We start from the raw sequence: 23,715 nt of genomic DNA, 5'->3' as shown, positions 1-23,715 counted from the left end.
AGTTCGATAATAGATTGTTAATACAACTGCATATAAAATAACTTGTGATTCTCAATAAAGAATTGCTTTAATAATATCTATACTGATTAGCAAAAGTAAATTAAAATGTAATATCCTATTAGTATATACCATCTAAACCTGGCATTTCTTTTGCAGTTCATATAATTTTGTTTAAAGACCCAGTTTAAACAGACAGGTGTTTTTCTTACAAATAAATCACTCTGTCAATTATTATAAATTATTATTACAATAATAATTTATTAAAATAATTTTATAATAATAAAAAACTCATTTTATAATAAATCCAATTTGTAATTATAGAGAAACAAACAACATACTTCCTAATTTGTGCAAAGGTACCATATGGGTTTAATGAACTTAGTGAACTTTTGAAACTAAATATAAATCTCGCTTCAGACATTATTATTTCAGAATTTCAGTTACCTTCTTAAAGAATCACAAATTGTAGAATTTCAAGAAAGGAACGCTAGTGATGAAATTTATATATTGATCTTTAAATAGCTCTTTTGTTATCAAAACTTTCATAAGACCACTCTCATATCTTTGGCAGGACCACCAACAGAAAATCCACTATGAAAAGTCTTAACTTGATAGGTACATTTGAGATTAAGGATATTTGGATGTCTTTTATTATTTTTCCTGAGAAATTACATGGGGTTGTTCTATAGAAAAAATGATAAATGACATTGCCATTTTAATACTGATATATGTACCCACCATGTTACATAATACTCATGTGCCTGATAATAGAAGAGACAGAAGCTCATAACCTATTGATAAAAACTATATAAAATTAGCATACAATTATCCATATGCTTCAAATTTCTGAGCTCCATTAGCTTTATCTTAGCATTTAAGGGAAAAATTATTCTCAAGTCATCCTGAATTGAAGGGGATGCAGCTCATTAAATTAACCAGAGATAGCATGATATGAGAAGTGTCCTGAAGCTTATCAGTTCTTGTCCCAATTCTAACACAAAGCTTTTTTCCTTGGTCAAGTAATGCAAATGAGGGAGATGATGTTGGCCTGGACTACAGTGATAACCGGGGTTAAATTCTGTACGTATTTGGAAGCACTTCATACAGGTTTTGCTAACTGATTATATGTGGCCTTTGAAAAAGACGGAAGTCAAGGATGACAGTGAAACTTTTGACCTGAGCAACATGAAGAATGGAATTACCTGCCCTTAAGTAAGAAAGACAGTGACAGATTGGAATGTCAGGGGAGCACTTGAAACATGTTAAGTTTGAGATGCCTATAGAAGCTATAGACAACTGGATTTACCAGTCTGGAGTTTAGCAGAGGGAACCAGACTAGAACTCCTAAATTTGGCGTTGACACTGTATAGATATGTTAAAGTTTTGGAGCTGAATGAGATCAACCCAGAAGGGGATATAGATGGTGGAAGAAATCAAATGGATTCTGGACATATTGTATAGTTAGACTTGAAAGAATTTGCTGTTAAATGTAGGTGTAAAAGGTAAGATTCAAAAATAGCTCCAAGGGTTTGGAGGAAAAAAAATGAAGCTATGGATTGACTGATTCTGAGACTCTCCATTATTGGAGATAAAGAGGAATCAGGGAACTAAACAGTAGGATTGATTAGAAAGGAAGGAATGAAACCAGAGAAGGAAAATGTCTTGGAAACCAAGTGAAGTGTGTTTTGAGTAATAAACAATTAATTGACTTGGATTTACATGAAAAGTGAGAAATGACCCTTGGGTTTCATGTGATGGAGATCACAGTCAATCATATTTAAAGTAGTGCGGATTAAGCAAAATTAGAAAACAGTAACTATGGCAATTGCTTTTAAGTAAGAACAGAGGAAGAAAAATTACAGACAGATTACAAGATTTTAGATAATTCTAAGGCTTTTGCTGTAAATGAGAGAAATGAGGCAATGATTACAGGGGGAGGTGTGGTCAGTTTTTTGTTTTTAGGGTGGATACTAGCATGTATTTATGTCAATAATGTCAGCAGAGAGAGAAACTAAAGACATGAGAAAGCAAGGGAAAGGTTGATGAAGCAATACAGAGGATGGGGTTCTAGAAAATAAGAGAAGTGCTAGCCTTTGCTAGAAACATGGACATGTCATATGAATAGAAGAGAAGGTAAAATATATTTTTGGCAAGGTGTAGATAAGTGGATGGGCTTCCCAGGTGACTCAGTGGGAAAAGAATCTGCCTGCCAATGCAGGAACCCCAGGAGACATGGGTTTGATCCTCGAGTCAGGAAGATCCCCCTGGAGTAGGAAATGGCAACCCAGTCCAGTATTCTTGCCAGGATAATTCCATGGACAACAGAGCCTGGTGGATCACAGTTCACAGCATCTCAAAGAGGCAGACATGACTGAGCAACACAGCACAGTGGAGAGATGTCCTGGTAGCCTATAGAATTGTTTTTCTGATTCTTTTCTCAGTGAATCAAGAAGCCAGGTCATCAGTCAAGAAGTCTGAAGACAGTGAAGATATGAAATATTCAAGGAAAGTGTTAAGTATGAATGGATGAGGGAAATACCTAAGAATTGCTGGGAATTATAATCCATTTCAAGTGAAATCCATTTCAGGGTTTTCATGAACTGAAAATATGAAAAGACATCACAACTGTGTATTTTCCTTTAGTGACGTCCAGTGACTCAGGGCTAGACACATTTAGATAAGAATTTTATTATTTATTTATGCATGTATTTATGTATTTATTTGACATTAAATTTATGTATTTATTTATGTGTGTATTTATTTATTGTTGCAGCATGCAGGATTTGATTACATGACCAGGTGTCCAGCCTCAGCTCCTTTCATTGGGAATGTAGTCTTAGCCACTGGACCACCAAAGAAGTCCCTAGATGGGAGTTTTAAATGTAACTAATGGTTTAGGCAAACAAAAGAAAAGGAATAGGGGCAAACTTATTGTAGGTGTATGCATGGGAGTGATAATCATTAACTGTGGAATTTAATCTAGTTATGTAGGGAAGTGAGAACACAGAGTGGGGTGGTCAAGGCCACTGAAAGGTGGCTGAATTAATGGACTGTAGGTGTAAAGAATTAGAAGGATTTTTGGAGTTTGTGATGAGTGAGTTGAAATATGAGAGGTGGTGTTCAAAAGTATGTTTGAAATTGACATTAGGAAGGGATTTCAGTTATTATTAAAGGCTAGTTGTATCATGTGAATCATGTTGGTGAGAGGCTGGGTGTAGGCTGGAGGCAAGATCACTGGAGGAGTTTCATCTCCACCAGGAAGAAAGTAAATCTTGGATTGTTAGGTTTATCTTTGAAGGAAAAGGGATTATTTGTAAGGAAGTTGGTAGATTTCTACCCAAAGGCTCTCGATCTAATAGGAAGACTGAGAGTGTTTCAGTTAATCTAAGATCTTGGGGGAAGAATCTGGATTTGGGCAACACTGGGTGCCAAGGCCCTGCATGTTGCTAGGCAACTGAGAAAAGCCGCCCAGCCTAGTTCTGGTCTTCGGCGCACTTCCTGTCTGCGACCCACTTCGGAGCTCTGGTCGCTTTGACTTCAGCATTGTGGGGGAGCATCTGGCCAGAGGGTTCTGCGAGCCAGAGGCTCAGGGCCCACAGGTAGGTTGGGCAGTTAGGAGTTCCAGGACTTCCTGGTCCCACTGAAGGGCTGCCTCCTGAACTGCCATGAAGAAGCTTTTCACCTTATGGAGAAAGAAGGATGAGCCCCGCTGTTCCTGCTCACCCCTGCTTGTAGGCAGATGGGCCAGTATTGGTCTCTTCGCCCAATCAGGCTACACCCTTTGAGATAAAAATTTAAAGAAACTTCACAGAGCTGCCTCAGTTGGGGATTTAGAGAAAGTGAAGGAGTGTCTTCAGCTCAAGAAGCATGATGTGAACATGCGGGACAGAGAACTCAGGTGACCAGAGTGACTGAAGGGCAGCATGGTGGGGAAGCTGGGGGCCACTGGGCCCTCTAACCAGAATCATGACTTGTCTGGGCTCCCCCACTGCTTGTCACTCCATATTTCCCACAGCAGAGAGGTCTGGTAACCATTGGCAGAGGGTCACACCCCCAACTTTCAGCTTCTTCCCTTTACAAAGGCTCTTCTGGGTATCTGAGGGCATTTGCCTTAATCTCCACTGCTTACTCCACCCTCTCCCCGACCTACAGTTTGTCCCTGTGGCAAATCTTGTCCCTAGCCACTAAGATTTTCCATGTTCCTAACGTACTGATAGAAAAAGAGTAGAGGCAACTTTTCAGAAGAGTAGTTGTTAAGATTTTAAGACTCTGAAAGAGCAAAACTTTTTAATGTAGATCTCCTATGAAAAAAAACTTTTTTGTTTGAGTTATAGAAGATCTTCAAAAAGCTCATCAGCAACCACTTACTGCAAAAACAAAATTAACTTTATAAAGAAATGAAGGAGTCATGTATTTGGCATTAATAACTGAAAATGTGTTCTATATGTGCCTCCCTTAAATCTTGTGGGGAGTTTTCAGGTCATTGAGTGTGTAAAATGTCATGTTTCATCACTATGGTTAGAGGATTTGTGTTAACTTATGGATGGGTTTACCTCCTCTTTTAATAAAATAGAGTTATCTAATTTATCTGACTTTTATCCTGTACCACTGCTTTGAATTTCTTTACAAGGTCATGAATAACCTCAGCATGTCTTTATTCAGTGGTCAATTCTCTGTCTTACCTGGGAGGCATCTCAGCCAAGTCTCTTACTTCCTCATCAATAGTATTTGAAATACTGCATTGTCTTGCAGGACAACTGGTTCACCTGGCATTTGTCCTACTTTTGTGTACAGTTCTTTTTAGACTCTTTTGCTGGTTTTATTCATCTTCCTGACTGGTAAATATTTGAAGCCTCAGACCTTGAAATGATTCTCTTTCTCTTAATCCTCACTTGACTGGTGACAAGAGATTGTCTGTATCTGATTTCCCATGGTTCCCAACATTTTATCTCCAGCTGGGTGTCTTCCTGAACTCTAGACTCAAATATACAAATGCCTACATATCACTTGGATTTCTAATAGACTGTGGTGTGCTTGTAAATGTTTAATAACAAGCTTTTGAGTTGGGGTGGGGGCGAGGAAAAGGGAAGAGAAGCCCTGATTTCAAGCTACAAATGTGATATCAGTTGGCTTGAGTAATTCCTGAGAATTTAACAATCAGCTTGTGAGAACCACTAGCTCCACTCCATCACTGATTTGGGATCTCACATAACCCCATACTGCACTCCTGTTACTTCTCAGATCTGCTCCTCTCTTCCTATAAATGCTGGATCCTTTCTTTCAGTTGTTTACACTAGAACCCCTAGAGTCATTCTTGACTAATCTCATTCTTTCACATCCTCCATTTCTTTCAACAGGAAATCTTGGTTTCACCTTCAAAATAGATCTTAAATCTAGCCATTTCTTGCCGCCTTCACAGTTACCACCCTAATCAAAGCCACTATCATACTTTAACGAGACTTACTGCAGTGGCCTCCCAGGTAGTTATCTGTCTTCTAACATTTTCAGTTTATTCTCCACACATTAGCCAGAATGATCCTCTAAAGTGTAAGTGTAGTGATGTCTTTCCTTGCCTAAACAACATCCATTGGCTTTTCTTCTCATTAGGGGTAAAAGCCAAAGTCCTTCCAAGGCTCATAAGCCCTACACAACATTCACCCCCACTTCTTGTTATCTCTCTGATCTTGCCTCCTACAACTCTCCCTTTCATTCATCTCCAGTTCCCCCTTGCCTTCTTAATGTTCCGCAGAAATGCCAGAGATGTAGTTAGAGCCTTTGGACTTGCTGGTTCCTTTACCTGGGGTACATTTCCCTCCCAGATAGTCACATGGCTTGGTCTCATTTCCTTCGGGTTTGTCACCGTATCAGTGAAGGCTTCCCTGGCTACAGTACCTACAATTGAACCCCTTCTCCATGCTGACATTTTCTGTTCCTCTTCCCTGCCTGATTTTTCCCTTTAGCGCTTAATACTGTCTGTTGTACCTTGTATTTTGTGTCTTTATCACCTACAACCTTACCTAAGCCATAGTAAGTATTTAATAAATATTTTTGATGAATGAATACATACATATATATCTATGCAGATAAATATAATTTAAAGATATTTACTCAGCAATAAAATGATATCTCATTAATATAAGAAATGAAATTACTGTACATGCAGCAACATGGATGAATCTCAAAAGTGTCATGCTAAGTCAAAGAAATCAGATAATAAAAACTATATATCAAGTGACTCCTTTTCTATGAAATTTTTGAAAGGCAAAAGTATAGCCAAGGAAAGCAAATCAGTAGTTACCAGATGCTTCATACAGGGACTGGAGGAACGAGATTGATTATAAAGGTATATGAGTGATAGAAACGTTCTTTATCATGTTTACGGTGGCAGATATATGACTGTATATTGGTTAAAACTCATAAAATTGTACATTTAAACTTTTTGTAGATTATACCTGAATAAAGCTGAATAAAAAAGTCTCAAACTGTATATTCTATTTGAATATTTGTGTGTGTGTGTGGAAAGACTGAGAATGGGATAAAGTATGAGTGGATACATACTAAACTTAAAATCACTATTTCTGAAGAGTAGATGAGATTTGGGCAGGGGAAGCAGAGAGAGTAAGAATGGTTATGGGAGACTCGCTTTGTGCTGTTTAATTTTTTAAAAGTGATTTAGCGGTGGCTGCACAGGCGCAGGAGGGCCTAGAGAAGTTATCCCACATTGAAGGTCAGGAAGGGCGGCGGTGAGGAGATACCCCTCATCCAAGGTAAGGAGCAGCAGCTACGCTTTGCTGGAGCAGCTGTGAAGAGATACGCCATACCCAAGGTAAGAGAAAGCCAAGTAAGATGGTAGGTGTTGCAAGAGGGCATCAGAGGGCAGACACACTGAAACCGTACTCACAGAAAAGTAGTCAATCTAATCACACTAGCACCACAGCCTTGTCTAACTCAATGAAACTAAGCCTTGCCCACGGGGCAACCCAAGACGGGTGAGTCATGGTGGAGAGGACTGACAGAATGTGGTCCACTGGAGAAGGGAATGGCAAACCACTTTAGTGTTCTTGCCTTGAGAACCCCATGAACAGCATGAAAAGGCAAAATGATAGGATACTGAAAGAGGAACTCCCCAGGTCAGTAGGTGCCCAATATGCTATTGGAGATCAGTAGAGAAATAACTCTAGAAAGAATGAAGGGATGAAGCCAAAGCAAAAACAATACCCAGCTGTGGATGTGACTGGTGATAGAAACAAAGTCTGATGCTGTAAAGAGCAATATTGCATAGGAACCTGGAATGTCAGGTCCATGAATCAAGGCAAATTGGAAGTGGTCAAACGAGATGGCAAGAGTGAATGTCGACATTCTAGGAATCAGTGAACTAAAATGAACTGGAATGGGTGAATTTAACTCAGATGACCATTATATCTACTACTGCGGGCAGGAACCCCTCAGAAGAAATGGAGTAGCCATCATGGTCAACAAAAGAGTCCAAAATGCAGTACTTGGATGCAATCTCAAAAACGACAGAATGATCTCTGTTCGTCTCCAAGGCAAACGATTCAATATCACGGTAATCCAACTCTATTCCCCAACCAGTAACGCTGAAGAAGCTGAAGTTGGACAGTTCTATGAAGATCTATAAGACCTTTTAGAACTAACACCCAAAAAAGATGTCGTTTTCATTATGGGGGACTGGAATGCAAAAGTAGGAGGTCAAGAAACACCTGGAGTAATAGGCAAATTTGGCCTTGGAATACGGAATGAAGCAGGGCAAAGACTAATAGAGTTTTGCCAAGAAAATGCACTGGTCATAGATGGTCAACACTGAAATCAGATTGATTATATTTTTTGCAGCCAAAGATGGAGAAGCTCTATACAGTCAACAAAAACAAGACCAGGAGCTGACTGTGGCTCAGATCATGAACTCCTTATTACCAAATTCAGACTTAAATTGAAGAAAGTAGGGAAAACCGCTAGACCATTCGGGTATGACCTAAATCAAATCCCTTATGATTATACAGTGGAAGTGAGAAATAGATTTAAGGGCCTAGATCTGATAGATAGAGTGCCTGATGAACTATGGAATGAGGTTCATGACATTGTACAGGAGACAGAGATCAAGACCATCTCCATGGAAAAGAAATGCAAAAAAGCAAAATGGCTGTCTGGGGAGGCCTTACAAATGGCTGTGGAAAGAAGAGAGGCAAAAAGCAAAGGAGAAAAGGAAAGATATAAGCATCTGAATGGGGAGTTCCAGAAAATAGCAAGAAGAGATAAGAAAGCCTTCTTCAGCAATCAATGCAAAGAAATAGAGGAAAAGAACAGAATGGGAAAGACCATAGATCTCTTCAAGAAAATTAGAGATACCAAGGGAACATTTCATGCAAAGATGGGCTCAATAAAGGACAGAAATGGTATAGACATAATAGAAGCAGAAGATATTAAGAAGAGGTGGCAAGAATACACAGAAGAACTGTACAAAAAAGATCTTCACAACTCGGATAATCACGATGGTGTGATCACTCATCTAGAGCCAGACATCCTGGAATGTGAAGTCAAGTGGGCCTTAGAAAGCATCACTACGAACAAAGCTAGTGGAGGTGATGGAATTCCAGTTGAGCTGTTTCAAATCCTGAAAGATGATACTGTGAAAGTGCTGCACTCAGTATGCCCGCAAATGTGGAAAACTCAGCAGTGGCCACAGGACTGGAAAATGTCCGTTTTCATTCCAATCCCAAAGAAAGGCAATGCCAAAGAATGCTCAAACTACCGCACAACTGCACTCATCTCACATGCTAATAAAGTAATGCTCAAAATTCTCCAAGCCAGGCTTCAGCAATATGTGAACTGTTAACTTCCTGATGTTCAAGCTGGTTTTAGAAAAGGCAGAGGAACCAGAGATCAAATTGCCAACATCTGCTGGATCATGGAAAAAGCAAGAGAGTTCCAGAAAAACATTTATTTCTGCTTTATTGACTATGCCAAAGCCTTTGACTGTGTGGATCACAAGAAACTGTGGAAAATTCTGAAAGAGATGGGAATACCAGACCACCTGACCTGCCTCTTGAGAAACCTGTATGCAGGTCAGGAAGCAACAGTTAGAACTGGACATGGAACAACAGACTGGTTCCAAATAGGAAAAGGAGTACATCGAGCCTGTATATCGTCACCCTACTTATTTAACTTATATGCAGAGTACATCATGAGAAACGCTGGGCTGGAGGAAGCACAAGCTGGAATCAAGATTGCCAGGAGAAATATCCATAACCTCAGATATGCAGATGACACCACCCTTATGGCAGAAAGTGAAGAGGAACTAAAAAGCCTCTTGATGAAAGTGAAAGAGGAGAGTGGCAAAGTTGGCTTAAAGCTCAACATTCAGAAAATGAAGATCATGGCAGCCGGTCCCATCACTTCATGGGAAATTGATGGGGAAACAGTGGAAACAGTGTCAGATTTTATTTTTTGGGGCTCCAAAATCACTGCAGATGGTGATTGCAGCCATGAAATTAGAAGACGCTTACTCCTTGGAAGAAAAGTTATGACAAACCTAGATAGCATATTCAAAAGCAGAGACATTACTTTGCCGACTAAGGTCCATCTAGTCAAGGCTATGGTTCCTCCTGTGGTCATGTATGGATGTGAGAGTTGGACTGTGAAGAAGGCTGAGCGCCGAAGAATTGATGCTTTTGACCTGTGGTGTTGGAGAAGACTCTTGAGAGTCCCTTGGACTGCAAGGAGATCCAACCAGTCCATTCTGAAGGAGATCAGCCCTGAGATTTCTTTGGAAAGAATGATGCTAAAGCTGAAACTCCAGTACTTTGGCCACCTCATGCAAAGAGTTGACTCATTGGAAAAGACTCTGATGCTGGGAGGGACTGGGGGCAGGAGAAGGGGACGACAGAGCATGAGATGGCTGGATGGCATCACTGACTCGATGGATGTGAGTCTGAGTGAACTCAAGGAGTTGGTGATGGACAGGGAGGCCTGGCGTGCTGTGATTCATGGGGTCGCAAAGAGTCGGACATGACTGAGCGACTGAACTGAACTGATATAATGCTGCATAAGCTCGTTTTAGAAGCATTATGCTAAAGGTCTCTGATGCCTCATGTAGGTATATGTACATATAAATAATGGCCTTAGGATATAATATTCTATATGTTTTCTAGTAAACATAATGATACTAAAAGTGGAAGTTTCTGGTTAGGAGAGAACAAGAGAAACACCTTGACAGTTAATGAGCGGTTGTTCTGAAAGCCATAGTAGCCCAGTAGGAAGAACATTGTTTTGGGAATAAAATTCTGAATTTGTGTCCTGTCCTGCATTGTGTGACCTTGACCCTAAATCTCATCTTGTCAAATCAGAATTATTACTAGTTAAGTGTTTTTTAAACCAAGATATGCAAGCCCTTTTGCAAACTATTTCTTATTAAACCAGAAGAGCTCCTTATTAATGTCCTTTGTTTATTTGGCTTATATTTATGTTTTTGTTTTAAAAGTAATGTACCTAATAAGTATAAAAATGAATGGAAGATGTCTAATATCTCTCCCAGCAATAAAATTAAATTACCTTCTGTGTTTTTTTTTTTTTTAATAAAAAGTCCCTCAGATCTGTAGATAGCCTGGTCAGTGAAAGCTCAATTCCAAATGAACACTTTCTACCATACTATTCACACCCAGATTAGAGCTAAAGTGCTGGTTTACAGTTGAAAGTAGTGATCCAGTGTGAGGTAGCTTCCTTGGTTACTTCTTCACTCACCCTGAATTCTAAGTTATCATCAAGAGCCCAAGTCAGTTGATGAGGGGGGTGTTCTCACGATGACCTAATTTAAGACAGCAGCTGTGTTCTGGTCTTGCACCCTGTGTAGCAGGTAGCACTTCTCTTCAGTTTCCAGAATAGTGACTCTTCATATCCATCTGAGTCGCTCCTTTTGCTAAAGTTCAGTTAAAGATTTCTGGGATCTGATAATTCTTCATTTGGCCACAATCTCTGCTGACAATTCCTTCACTGGTATATGAGTGAGTGAGAGACTGGGAGGAAACAAAACTTGAATCAAACAGTAGGATACCAGCTTGCCTAAAACCCTAGAAACCAGCACTAGGCCTTGCAGGGCTTTAAATTTTTTCTAAGTACCATGAGTTAAAAGGTAACAATATAAATCAGAGTCTTCACTTTGCAATATGGTACACTAATAAAAGTTGTGTATTTTTGAGAAATGGAATAATACACTTGGTTTTAAAGTGTGTCGCTATTTGTAAATACATGTTTTGCATTCAGCTATTTAAAAAAATAGGATGGTTTTGACATTAGGTGAAAAAGCACTGCCTCTTGAGAAATCTGTATGCAGGTCAGGAAGCAACAGTTAGAACTGGACAACACTCTGGTTTCAAATAGAAAAAGGAGTACATCAAGGCTGTATATTGTCACCCTGCTTATTTAACTTCTATGCAGAGTACATCATGAGAAATGCTGGACTGGAAGAAACACAAGCTGGAATCAAGATTGCCAGGAGAAATATCAGTCACCTCAGATATGCAGATGACACCACCCTTATGGCAGAAAGTGAAGAGGAACTAAAAAGCCTCTTGATGAAAGTGAAAGAGGAGAGTGAAACAGTTGGCTTAAAGCTCAACATTCAGAAAACAAAGATCATGGCATCTGGTCCCATCACTTCATGGGAAATTGATGGGGAAACAGTGGAAACAGTGTCAGATTTTATTTTTGGGGGGCTCCAAAATCACTGCAGATGGTGATTGCAGCCATGAAATTAAAAGACACTCACTCCTTGGAAGAAAAGCTATGACCAACCTAGATAGCATATTCAAAAGCAGAGACATTACTTTGCCAAGAAAGGTCTGTCTAGTCAAGGCTATGGTTTTTCCAGTCGTCATGTATGGATGTGAGAGTTGGACTGTGAAGAAGGCTGAGTGCCAAAGAATTGATGCTTTTGACCTGTGGTGTTGGAGAAGACTCTTGAGAGTCCCTTGGACTGCAAGGAGATCCAACCAGTCCATTCTGAAGAAGATCAGCCCTGGGATTTCTTTGGAAGGAATGATGCTAAAGCTGAAATTCCAGTACTTTGGCCACCTCATGCAAAGAGTTGACTCATTGGAAAAGACTCTGATGCTGGTAGGGATTGGGGGCAGGAGGAGAAGGGGACGACAGAAGATGAGATGGCTGGGTGGCATCACTGACTCGATGGATGTGAGTCTGAGTGAACTCCAGGAGTTGGTGATGGACAGGGAGGCCTGGCATGCTGTGATCCATGGGGTCGCAAAGAGTCGGACACGATTGAGCGACTGAACTGAACTGAACTGAAAAAGCGTTGATGTTGTAGAAGCTCTTGTATGTGTACACATTTGGTAAATGACCATTACTTGCTGCATATTTCAATATTTCATATTCTTAATTCTCTGGAATTAAGACTAGTTAATCTAAAACTTAAAATGAAATGGAGGCAATCTGTATATTCTTGAGACTTTTTGTCTTTTTAAGCCAGGATGACTCATTTGAAAGGATGCAAAATATTCTGGGTAAAAATATTTTTAAGACTATTTTAAAGGTTGAGTAATATTATAACCTTTGTAAAGTTTCATGCCTACTCAGGATATATTAGTCTTGTTTTCAAATTTTGTGTAAAAGACCACAGGACTATATATCTCTCAATACTTCCTTAAGAAACTGAAGCTTTAATAGCTATTTTATTTTATTGACTCTGTGGTTGATTTCCTGTGTTCCTTGGGGCATATAGATGCGCTCTGAGATCTTTATAAAAGTTTCATTGTCATGTAGGGTTTAAACTTAAATTGGAAGAGTGAAATATTCAGCAGGCATGCATCAGCTACTTTTGGAAAACCTACTGGGAAAACCCAAATGCCATTTACTTTCTCTCAGAGAAAGAGAAATTGGTATTGTTTTTGCTTGTTTTCATGAAAAAAGGAAACCAGAGCTGGAGAGGTAGACCTAAAGATTGAGTAAAAACCACCTAAGTTCCTTGAGACTAAATTTTTGAGATAGGTGTAACAGAAGGTGAAAGAGACAGATCAATATATTTGTTAAGATTTGCTATGCTATCACAAGGAGTTATTTTAGGTCAGCTTAAAGCCTTTTGGCCCTATATATTTGGGTTGAAGACTGGAGAAATTTCCTATTACATAAGAAAGTTTACATTTAAGCCAAATTATAGATGTCAACAAAAAGGCTGATCAGTGCTTTCCCTGTTTCGTAATTTCTGAGAAATCAAATTAGTTATCAGAAGTTTGTTTGGTAAGGATGGAATCACAGCAAACAAGGTGGATCATTTTGAGGGATATTTTCATCTAGATCATGATGTCTGAGGAATCATTTTTGTTCTACACAAAAACAAAGTAATCCTTTCCAATGACTGGGTAATGTGGGTTCCTTAAATTCACATTTTCTTTACCATGGAGGATGTTAATCACAAATAACTTCTGGTTTCAGTCTATCACATAGCTGACCATCCTCTTTCTGATTATAGTCTTTCTTCAGATAGGATAATATAATTGGTTAGGTTTCTGTTCTTTTGTATTATACTTAGTCTTGCTTTCCAGAGACTATATTCAGATAACTTTGATTGGAGTTTGTGTATTTTCAAATTGTTCAAAATTATTTTTATATATTTTTATTTTCTCCCATAAATAGTAAATTATATCATCATCTATAGATTTTATGTCTAACTCTTTGGAAGTTACCTTATTTTCAAGTCCTTATGGGCTACCTTTTGCTCCTCTTAATATAAATAACAGTACGGTTTAGATACGTACCCATAAAGTACTTTTGAGAATCTAAAATAAAATGGAAAATGGCATCTAAAATCTTTTGTTTAGGACCTGAGCTATCTATATATAGATTTTATATTATAAAATTATCTTTGCTGCTGCTGCCAAGTTGCTTCATTCGTGTCCGACTCTATGTGACCCCATAGATGGCAGCCCACCTGGCTCCCCTATCCCAAGGATTCTCCAGGCAAGAACACTGGAGTGGGTTGCCATTTCCTTCTCCAATGCATGAAAGTGAAAAGTGAAAGTGAAGGCGTTCAGTTGTGTCCGACTCTTCGCGACCCCATGGACTGCAGCCTATCAGGCTACTCCGTCCATGGGATTTTCCAGGCAAGAGTACTGGAATGGGGTGCCATCGCCTTCTCTGAAAATTATATTTAAGTAAGGATATAATGATATCACCTTCACAAATAAATAAAAGTTTATTGAGGTCCAGTTCAGGCTAAAAACTACAAAGTTTGAAAGGAGTTGTTAGTACCTGTTATGTTATACTTCATGAATATGTGCTCGATTTCTTGGAGGCTACATAGAATATGGCTCTTTGAGAAGAAAAAAAATATTTTAATAATTAAAAATTAGGCTGAGATCTACAACTTAAAGAGAGCCCTTAGGCTTTTCACCTTTGTGTTCACTTCGTAGAGCAAATATCAACTTTAATAGCTGAATGAAGAGAAATACACACAACTCAGGTGTAGCATGCTGTGGAACAAGGGTTCCAAGCATAGGCAATGTCCCTTCTCCCTATTAGCTGGAACATATATCTTAGGTTTTGGAGATCATTTCTAGATTTTTTTGGATATCTAATTTTATCATTCTTTCCAAGGCTTAGACTCACTTTGGTGTTTGAAAAAAGCTATTTTTTTTTAACATAAATAAATTCTCTTGGAAGTGAAACCAGTTAAATAAGTATCTTCAGGGCATTTATATAGCCCTTTTAATTCAGTAAAAATTAATTATAATTAATATGAATTGTATGTAAATATAAATAAGCATATGAAGCAAATACCTTAACAATATATGATCCAGCATGTTCTTGGGCATAGTAGGTAACTTATCAAACTAAGACTTATCTCTACTTCTGTAAAAAGTAATTATAATTAATATGAATTTGGTGTAAATATAAGTAAGCATATGAAGCAAATCAGTCAGCTCAGTTGCTAAGTCATGTCCGATTCTTTGCGACCTCATGGATGCCTCACCAGGCCTCCTTGTCAATCACCAACTCCTGGAGCTTGCCCAAGCTCATGTCCATCAAGTTGGTGATGCCATTCAACCATCTCATTCTCTGTTGTCCCCTTCTTCTCCTGCCTTCAGTCTTTCCCAGCATCAGGGTCTTTTCTAGTGAGTCATCTGAATGTATACAAAGCAAATACCTTAACAATATATGATCTGGCATGTTCTTTGGCATAGTAGGTAACTTCTCCAACTAAGCCTTATCTCTAACTTGTGCTTCGTTATGTTGATACAGAACACCTTTGCACCTGGCCTGTGCTAATGAATATTCAAATACTGTCTCTCTTTTAACTGAAAAACAGTGCAAAGTAAATGTCTGGGATGGTGAAAACAGATCTCCATTGACTAAGATGTGTTGATTTTTCCTTTTTGATTGAATTGCATTTGAGTTCTTCTCCTAGTTAACCTTTGTTATATTTCATATTTTAAAACGTATTAAGTATTAGTTTAATATATCGGATCCTAAGTAGTAAATTGGTTAGCCATCTATTGTTTTTGTGTTGACAGGCAGTACCATGTGACAAGCAGAGTTGTGCCACTATTCTTCTAGAACACAGTGCAGATTCTGGTGGATTTAGATGGCAACACTGCTCTTCATTATGTTGCCTCTTGTCAAAGTGTCTCATTAGCTGCAAAACTGCTGCTAACCTTGAGGCTCAAAATAAGGTAGCCTTCTATTAAAAATGATACTTGATATTTTAGAAAGCAGTGAAAGAAGATATTCATTGCAGATAATTTATATTGGTTGAGACATATGTTATATAAAGTATGAATTTTACAAAATGAAATTAGGGAGAAGGAGAGGAGAATAAGATTATCAAATACTGATAAGTTTTCTTTTTACACAAAACTTTCTCTATTTCATTTTAGATTATAATCCTGACCTCCAAAACAACATTATGTTTAACAATTAAAATTGTTCAAAGGACCACATCAAATGAGAAATACTTGATTTCACCATAAATGAACATTGATTAGAAATCATAAAGACTATATCTTTTTCTATTTTATTTATATACTCATGAACAATTATAAGAATAGAGTAAAATTAGAAAGGCACTTGTTATACTAAAAGTAATCCAAGTCGCCTATTAAGATATTATGGACAATTGATGGGCATACCTTTTTAAGCTTCCTAACACTTTAGTTCACTGATATTTTATCCTCATGACAGGCCAAAATAAGTGCCAGCCTTGGAAGTTTAAATGAAACCCTAGGAAACCAACTGTGTATTGTGAATTAATGTTTTGTAATATTTATATGTATTCTAGGTGCTCATTAATTAAATGTTCCATACTGCTCTTGCCCACAATTTGAATTAAGACTGAAGTAGAAACTTTAATTTTATTTTTTAACTGGTTAGCAATATTTTATGTTTTTATTATTTCATTTATTTGTGTGTGTATGTGTTAGTAGCACAGCTGTGTCTGACTCTTTGTGACCCCATGGACTGTAGCCCACCAGGCTCCTCTGTCCATGGAATTCTCCAGGCAAGAATACTAGGGTGGGTTGCCATGCCCTCTTCCAGGGGATCTTTCCAACCCCGGGATCAAACCCACGTATTTTACATCTCCTGCATTGGCAGGCAGGTTTTTTAGTGCTAGTGCTTCTTGAGAAGCCCTGGCATATGCATTTATAAATATATACACGTATGTGTGTGTTAGTCCCTCAGTTGTGTCTGACTCTTTGCAACCCATACACTGTAGCCCACCAGACTCCTCTGTCCATGTATATATTCTTTTTTAGATTATTTTTCATTTAAGCTTTTCATTATAAGATATGACAGAAGTTTCTCATAAGCACACTAATTTTTAAAATTGAACTTAAATCTAAAAGGCAGGTAATGTTGGTACAGTATTTAAAGTAATCATTTTGAAATATTTTTTCCAGTATGGGTTTACTCCACTTCTACTTGCCATTACTGAAAATAATGCAAAAATGGCAGAATTTCTTTTGAAGAGTGGGGCAGATGTGAATGCTTCAGATAAGAATCAAAGGTATAATTAATGTTAAGTAAGATCATATAACCATAGTTATCTAATAGGAATACACACACCCACACATACACACACACACACACACACACACACACACACACGTGTGTGTGTGTGTTAAATGCTAGGTGTTCATTTCTTAAATATACCAGGCTGCTGTTGCCCACAATTTGAATTAAGCCTATATTATATATGTATATATGACATATATCTGATATTGAAAAGATATGTCTATAGGATTTTGGGCAAATTATCTAGATTCCAGAATCTATCTTTCTATTTGTAAAATCAAACAGTTGGGCCAGATTTTTAGGTTATTGTTACTCTTTTTTTAAAAAAAATAACGTTAGAATCTTCTACAGAAACCCAATCTATAAATCCCATATGCTGTAGTTAAATGGAGATGGGGGCTCAGAGTGCCAGACACTCCTCTCCATAGAATTTTTGACACATTTCCTGAAAAACATTATGGTTCTCTGGAGCAGGGATTGAAAACCACTAAACTAGTTGCTTATAGGGACTCTTATTTTCAGACTCCATAATATATATGATCTGTGATTACCACACATTTTTGAGAAGATTTGCCCCACATTTTACATTCTTGCCCTCTTTTCCTGACCATACATTTGAACAGCAAATTTCGAAGACTAACTTTTTTAAAAATAAAAGATATTGTTAAGGTTAATAAATGGACATATATTTATATCTCTTGCTCCAGAACAGCCCTTATGATTGCTTTCAGTGATGAACCAAAAAGTTTAGTCAGTCTTCTTCTTCAGCAAGAAGTGGACCTATCTTGCCAAGATATTTATGGATTCACAGCTGAGGAATATGCATCTTTCAATGGTTTTACTATGTAAGTGATATTGTGTATCTTTTAACAATTGTGTGGAATTTGAGCATAAGGAAAGAAACAGTAGCTCCAAAGTACAAAGCCCACAGTAGGGGTAAATACATGATGAACTCTGGACACAAGCATCCAGGGATGCTGATTTCCCCATCAGTATAAGAACCACAGGTTCTTCTATTGAGGGGAATAGAGACTACTCTCTTAAAGGGCACACACAAAATCTCACACTCTCCAGGACCCAGGGCGGAAGCAGTAACTTGAAAGGAGCTTAAGTCAGACCAACTGCTGTTCTTGGAGAACCTCCAGGAGAGGCAGGAGGCAATCAGAGGTCATTTTGGGGACACAGACACTGGGGCAACCATTTTGGGGAGCTCCTTCTATCACCTGGACACTGATGATGGCAAGCACCATTTTGGAATTCTCCCTCTGGCTTATTAGCCCCAGGACCAGGGCAGCCCTGGCCCAGTGGTCTGCAGGCACCAGTGCTGGATGCCTCAGGTCAAGCAACTAACTGGACAGGGACACAGCCCCACCCACACCAGACAGGCTACTTTAAGGCCTCCAGATATATAGATGCAGATATACCATATCAAATCCAGTGTATAAGTGAGCTCTTCTTTCTTGAGATTTTAACAAAATAACTTATTCATATATTCCTTATGGAATAAATATTTAAAACGAACAAGAAATAAAAAAAACAAAACAAAACAAAACCAAAGACACCCCTGAGCCCACAGCTGCTCCTAGACAGGGCCATGCCCACAGAAAGCACAGACCCAGACCCACACTCCAGTGCATAGGTATTATACCTGGGATTCCCCAGAGCCCTCCAGCCAGAGATCCTGGGACCCAGCTCCACCCACCAGCGGGTAGACACCAGCAGCAAGACAGCAGCAGCCCTGCAGCCTGCAGGCCAGGTCCATCCACTAACAAGCATGCTCTAGCTTTGGCACAGACCTCACCCACCAGCATGCAGACCGCAGCCATAAGATAGCTGCAGCCCTGCAGCCTGCCAATCTAGCCCCTCCATCTGCAGGTTAATAGAAGTCTGAGGACACCCTGGGCCCTGTGGCCAACTGTGTCAGGAAGTGGCCTCACCCACCACCCACCATGAGCAGAGTGATTTGATACCAGCTCTGGGACTCCTGGAGCCTGCAACCAGGCCCCAGGATCCAACTCTGCCCACCAGTAGACTGGCACTTGCCCCAGGATCTGGCTTTACCCACCAGCAGGCAGGCAAGAGCCCTGGGGTCTTTGGACCCTGATTTTACCCACAGGGCCCTCCAGAGTTCATTAGTCAGCTACCTCATAGCATGGCCCTGCCAGCCAATGAGACAGGGCCTGGCGACTAACCAGGCCAGGGGCCAACCAAGCCCACCAGACTGCCCATAGTAATTAGTCTGCCATGATAGAAGGACCCATACATTCCACATGCGGGGGGTGCCCCTAGAGCACATAGCTCTGGTGCTAAGAGGGGAGTGCACTGCTGGGGTGCACAGGACTACAAAAGGCCACTTATTGAAGGAAATGTAACCAAACTACCAAATACATAAAAATAAAAACAGCAAGCTATGCAAAATGAGGTAAAAGGGAACATGTTCCAAGTGAAAAAACAAGATAAAACCTCAGAAGAGGAACTACTTGAAGTAGACAGGTAATCTACCTGAGAAAGAGTTCAGGGTCGTGATCGTAACAGTGATCAAAGAACCTAGGAGAAGGATGCACGGACTGAGCACTTAGAAGTTTTTAACAAGGAGTTAGAAAATATGGAACAAGCAAACAGAGCTGAAGAATACAGTGACTAAATTTAAAAATCCAGTAGAAGGAAATAATAGTAGACTAAATGTTGCAGGCCGGTGAGCTGGAAGATAGAGTTGAAGAAATCACTGATTCTGAACAGGAAAAAAAAGAGAGAGAGAGAAAAGAAATGACAGTTTTAAGAGATCTCTGGGACAACATTAAGTACACTAATATTCACATTATAGGAGTGCCAGAAAGAGAAGAGAGAGAGATTAAGAGGCTGAGAACATATTTGATGACATAATAGCTTAAAACTTGCTTAACCTGGGAAAGGTAACATGATTCAAGTCAAGGAAGGGCAGAGTGTCCCATACAGGTTTAATCCAAACAGGAACATACCAAAACAGCTTAGTGAAAGTCGCTTAGTTGTGTCCGACTCTTTGTGACCCCATGGACTATACAGTCCATGGAATTCTCCAGGCCAGAATACTGGAATGGGTAGCCTTTCCCTTCTCCAGGGGATCTTCCCAACCCAGGGATCGAATCCAGGTCTCCTGCATTGCAGGTGGATTCTTTACCAGCTAAGCCACAAGGGAAGCCCCAAGAAAGACTAATTAAAATGGCAAAAACTAAAGATAAAGGATAGTGGTGGTTGTTTAGTTGCTAAGTCGTGACTGACTCTTGTGAACCCATAGACTGAAGCCTGCCAGGCTCCTCTGTCCGTTGGATTCTCCAGGCAAGAATACTGGAGTGGTTTGCCATTTCCTTCTCCAGGGTATCTTTTTGACCCAAGGACTGAACCTGTGTCTCCTGCATTGCAGGCAGACTCTGCCTCTGAGCCACCAGGGAAGCCCAAAGATAAAGAATATTAAAAAAAAAAAACAGCAAGGGAATAGCAACAAGTTATATACAAGGAAACTCCCATAAGGTTATCAAATGACTATTCAGCAGAAACTCTGCAGGCCAGAAGGGAGTGGCACAATATACTTAAAGTGATGAAAGGGAAAAATCTACAACCAAGATTACACAGTAAGGCTCTCATTCAGATTTATAAACAAGCAAAAGGTAGAAGAGTTCAGCACCACTAAACAGTTTTACAAGAAATGTTAAAAGAGCTTCTCTAAATGAAAAAGAAGACGCCACAACTAGAAACATGAAAATTATGAAAGGAAAAAGCACATCAGTAATTTAAGTGTAAATAAATGACTATGGAATTTTTATCATCTCAATTATACTTTAATATTTTTAGTGTTGAAAATTATAAGAGCATTATATTATTGTTCTTTTTCCAAAAAGGTAAGAGGGAAGAGAGATAACTTCCTAATGACTAAGCAGTTACCTTTAGGATATGAAAACTGTCAGCACTGGCCTCCAATTAAAATAAATAAATTTAAATTAAAAAAATGCAAACAACTTTAAACTTCAATCTAATGCCCCATCCTCTTTTTTGTTTATGCCTTCTTTTGTGATGGGAACTAAGCTTTTTATTATTGTGACTTTGTTGGGTAACAGCTATTACATATCTACAGCCTCTGCTTTTTATTATCATTTGTTGGCTCTCTCTCCTGGTACATAGGGTCTACTATTTGGTAAGAGTGGAAGCCTAGAATATGTTTCTCATATACATAGCCATTAAAAAAGTAAAGGAAGCTGTCTCAAATCAGGGAATTATATTTAGATATTTGTTTTACAGTTAACTTTAACCCATACATAGCCTCATTCCTTTCACTGAAATTCTGAAATCATATGCCTATTAATGAGTGGCTAGAATGGGCTCTTTTCAAGCATGGAGAAAAGGTTTCTTCTTTGCTAGATATGGTTCAGTCTCAGAGTGTGCATTGGGGTGGGCCCTAAGCCTATCTGACTGGTGTCCTTATAGAAGGAGATTAGGAATGCAGAGACACACAGAGGACAGGAAGAGGACAGTTATCTACTAGACAAGGAGAGAGGCCTGAAACAGTTAGAGCCTTCCTGTATGGCCCTGAGGATACCAACCCTGCTGATACTTTGATTTTGGACTTCCAGTCTCCAGAATTGTGAGAAAACAAATTTCTGTTGTTTAAGCTCCCCAGTCTGTGGTATTTTGTTATAGCAGCCCTAGCAATCTATATGCCAAGTATAAGCTAAAGCCACTTTTTCTACCTTGTGAGTGGTTTCTTGTGGTTACAGGAAGAAAAGAAGTGCCAGACAATGGGACTATCTAAAACAAAAATGGTATCTATTGATGGAGTTGACTTGAGAGGAGGCTGCGGTCAGCAGTTGAGTGTGTGATGTAATTGGGAAGGCATTATTAGCTAGCATCCATGGTTTTTACTTGAGAATTATGCATTATGAATTGAACTGAATATTTATGGATGCTGGAATTCATATATTTAATATATTTTCTCTTTATGGATAGATATCAATTAATTGCTAATAATGAAAAGGAAAAAAAAGTTAAACAGATATTTAACTCTATGAACACAACTTTGGACACTATATTTGATACAGAAGAACTGCAGGAAGGTAAGAATATACAAATTGAACAAGTAGTTTTCCTTGTTGATTTTTATTTGTTTGTTTTTTAGGAAGGAACACCACTTTTGCAAATAATATATAAATTTGAAATTTTCTCCTATTTTGAAATGCTAAATATCTTAAGCACTATCCTCAAGAATATTAGTGATTAAAATATTCTGACACTGTTGAGTGAAATGTAATATAAAAATATACTGAATGATTAAGATATTTTTATTCATTCTCTTGAATAGTTAAAAAAATACATTTTTGCATGTATATAGAGATTTCCAAAGATACAAAACTATTAGTATACTTTTTATTTTTTCTAAATTTACTTCACATAAATACATTTGATATTAATTAATGGGATTGCAAGGAGTTGGACATGACTCAGTGACTACGATACTACTAATATAACATATACCCAATCATTTCATAGGTTTGGATCACTGTGATATTGAATGGTTTGCCTTGGAAACAAACAGAGATCATTCTGTCATTTTTGAGGTTGCATCTAAGTACTGCATTTCGGACTATTTTGTTGACCATGATGGCTACTCCATTTCTTCTAAGGGATTCCTGCCCAGAGTAGTAGATATAACAGTCATCGGACTTAAATTCACCCATTCCAGTCCATTGTAGTTCGCTGATTTCTAGAATGTCGACGTTCACTCTTGCCATCTCCTGTTTGACCATTTCCAATTTGCCTTGATTCATGGACCTAACATTCCAGGTTCCTATGCAATACTGCTCTTTACAGCATTGGACCTTGCTTCTATCACCAGTCACATCCACAACTGGGTATTGGTTTTGCTTTGGCTCCTTCCCTTAGAACTGGACTTGGAACAACAGACTGGTTCCAAATAGGAAAAGGAGTACATCAAGGCTGTATATTGTCACCCTGCTTATTTAAATTATATGCAGAGTACATCATGAGAAACGCTTGGGCTGGAAGAAGCACAAGCTGGAATCAAGATTGCCGGGAGAAATATCAATAACCTCAGATATGCAGATGACACCATCCTTATGGCAGAACGTGAAGAGGAACTAAAAAGCCTCTTGATGAAAGTGAAAGAGGAGAGCGAAAAAGTTGGCTTAAAGCTCAACATTCAGAAAACTAAGATCATGGTATCTGATCCTATCACTTCATGGCAAATAGATGGGGAAACAGTGGAAGCAGTGTCAGACTTTATTTTTGGGGGCTCCAAAATCACTGCAGATGGTGATTGCAGCCATGAAATTAAAAGACGCTTACTCCTTGGAAGGAAAGTTATGACCAACCTAGACAGCATATTCAAAAGCAGAGATATTTGCCAACAAAGGTCCGTCTAGTCAAGGCTATGGTTTTCCCAGTGGTTATGTATGGATGTGAGAGTTGGACTGTGAAGAAAGCTGAGTGCCAAAGAATTGATGCTTTTGAACTGTGGTGTTGGAGAAGACTCTTGAGAGTCCCTTGGACTGCAAGGACATCCAACCAGTCCATCCTAAAGGAGACCAGTACTGGTGTTCATTGGAAAGACTGATGCTGAGGCTGAAACTCCAGTACTTTGGCCACCTCATGTGAAGAGTTGACTCATTGGAAAAGACCCTGATGCTGGGAGGG

The 23,715-nt window shown here is 38.9% G+C and overlaps 1 protein-coding gene across 1 annotated transcript; it reads left to right on the top strand.

Moving 5' to 3' along the window:
- ANKRD7 (ankyrin repeat domain 7) lies at positions 2,264-21,884 on the top strand. The gene is given in 10 exon segments (XM_018047497.1): positions 2,264-3,898; positions 15,265-15,383; positions 15,541-15,592; positions 15,594-15,667; positions 15,670-15,695; positions 16,920-17,026; positions 17,742-17,832; positions 17,834-17,879; positions 20,863-20,909; positions 21,783-21,884. Coding segments are annotated over 10 exon segments (897 nt in total). The 5' UTR covers positions 2,264-3,665.

This window comes from Capra hircus, chromosome 4 (genome assembly GCF_001704415.2).
Source record: "Capra hircus breed San Clemente chromosome 4, ASM170441v1, whole genome shotgun sequence".
Classification (NCBI taxonomy): Eukaryota; Metazoa; Chordata; class Mammalia; order Artiodactyla; family Bovidae; genus Capra; species Capra hircus.
The sequence above is the reverse complement of the archived record's forward strand: the minus strand, read 5'-3'. Positions and strand labels throughout refer to the sequence as shown.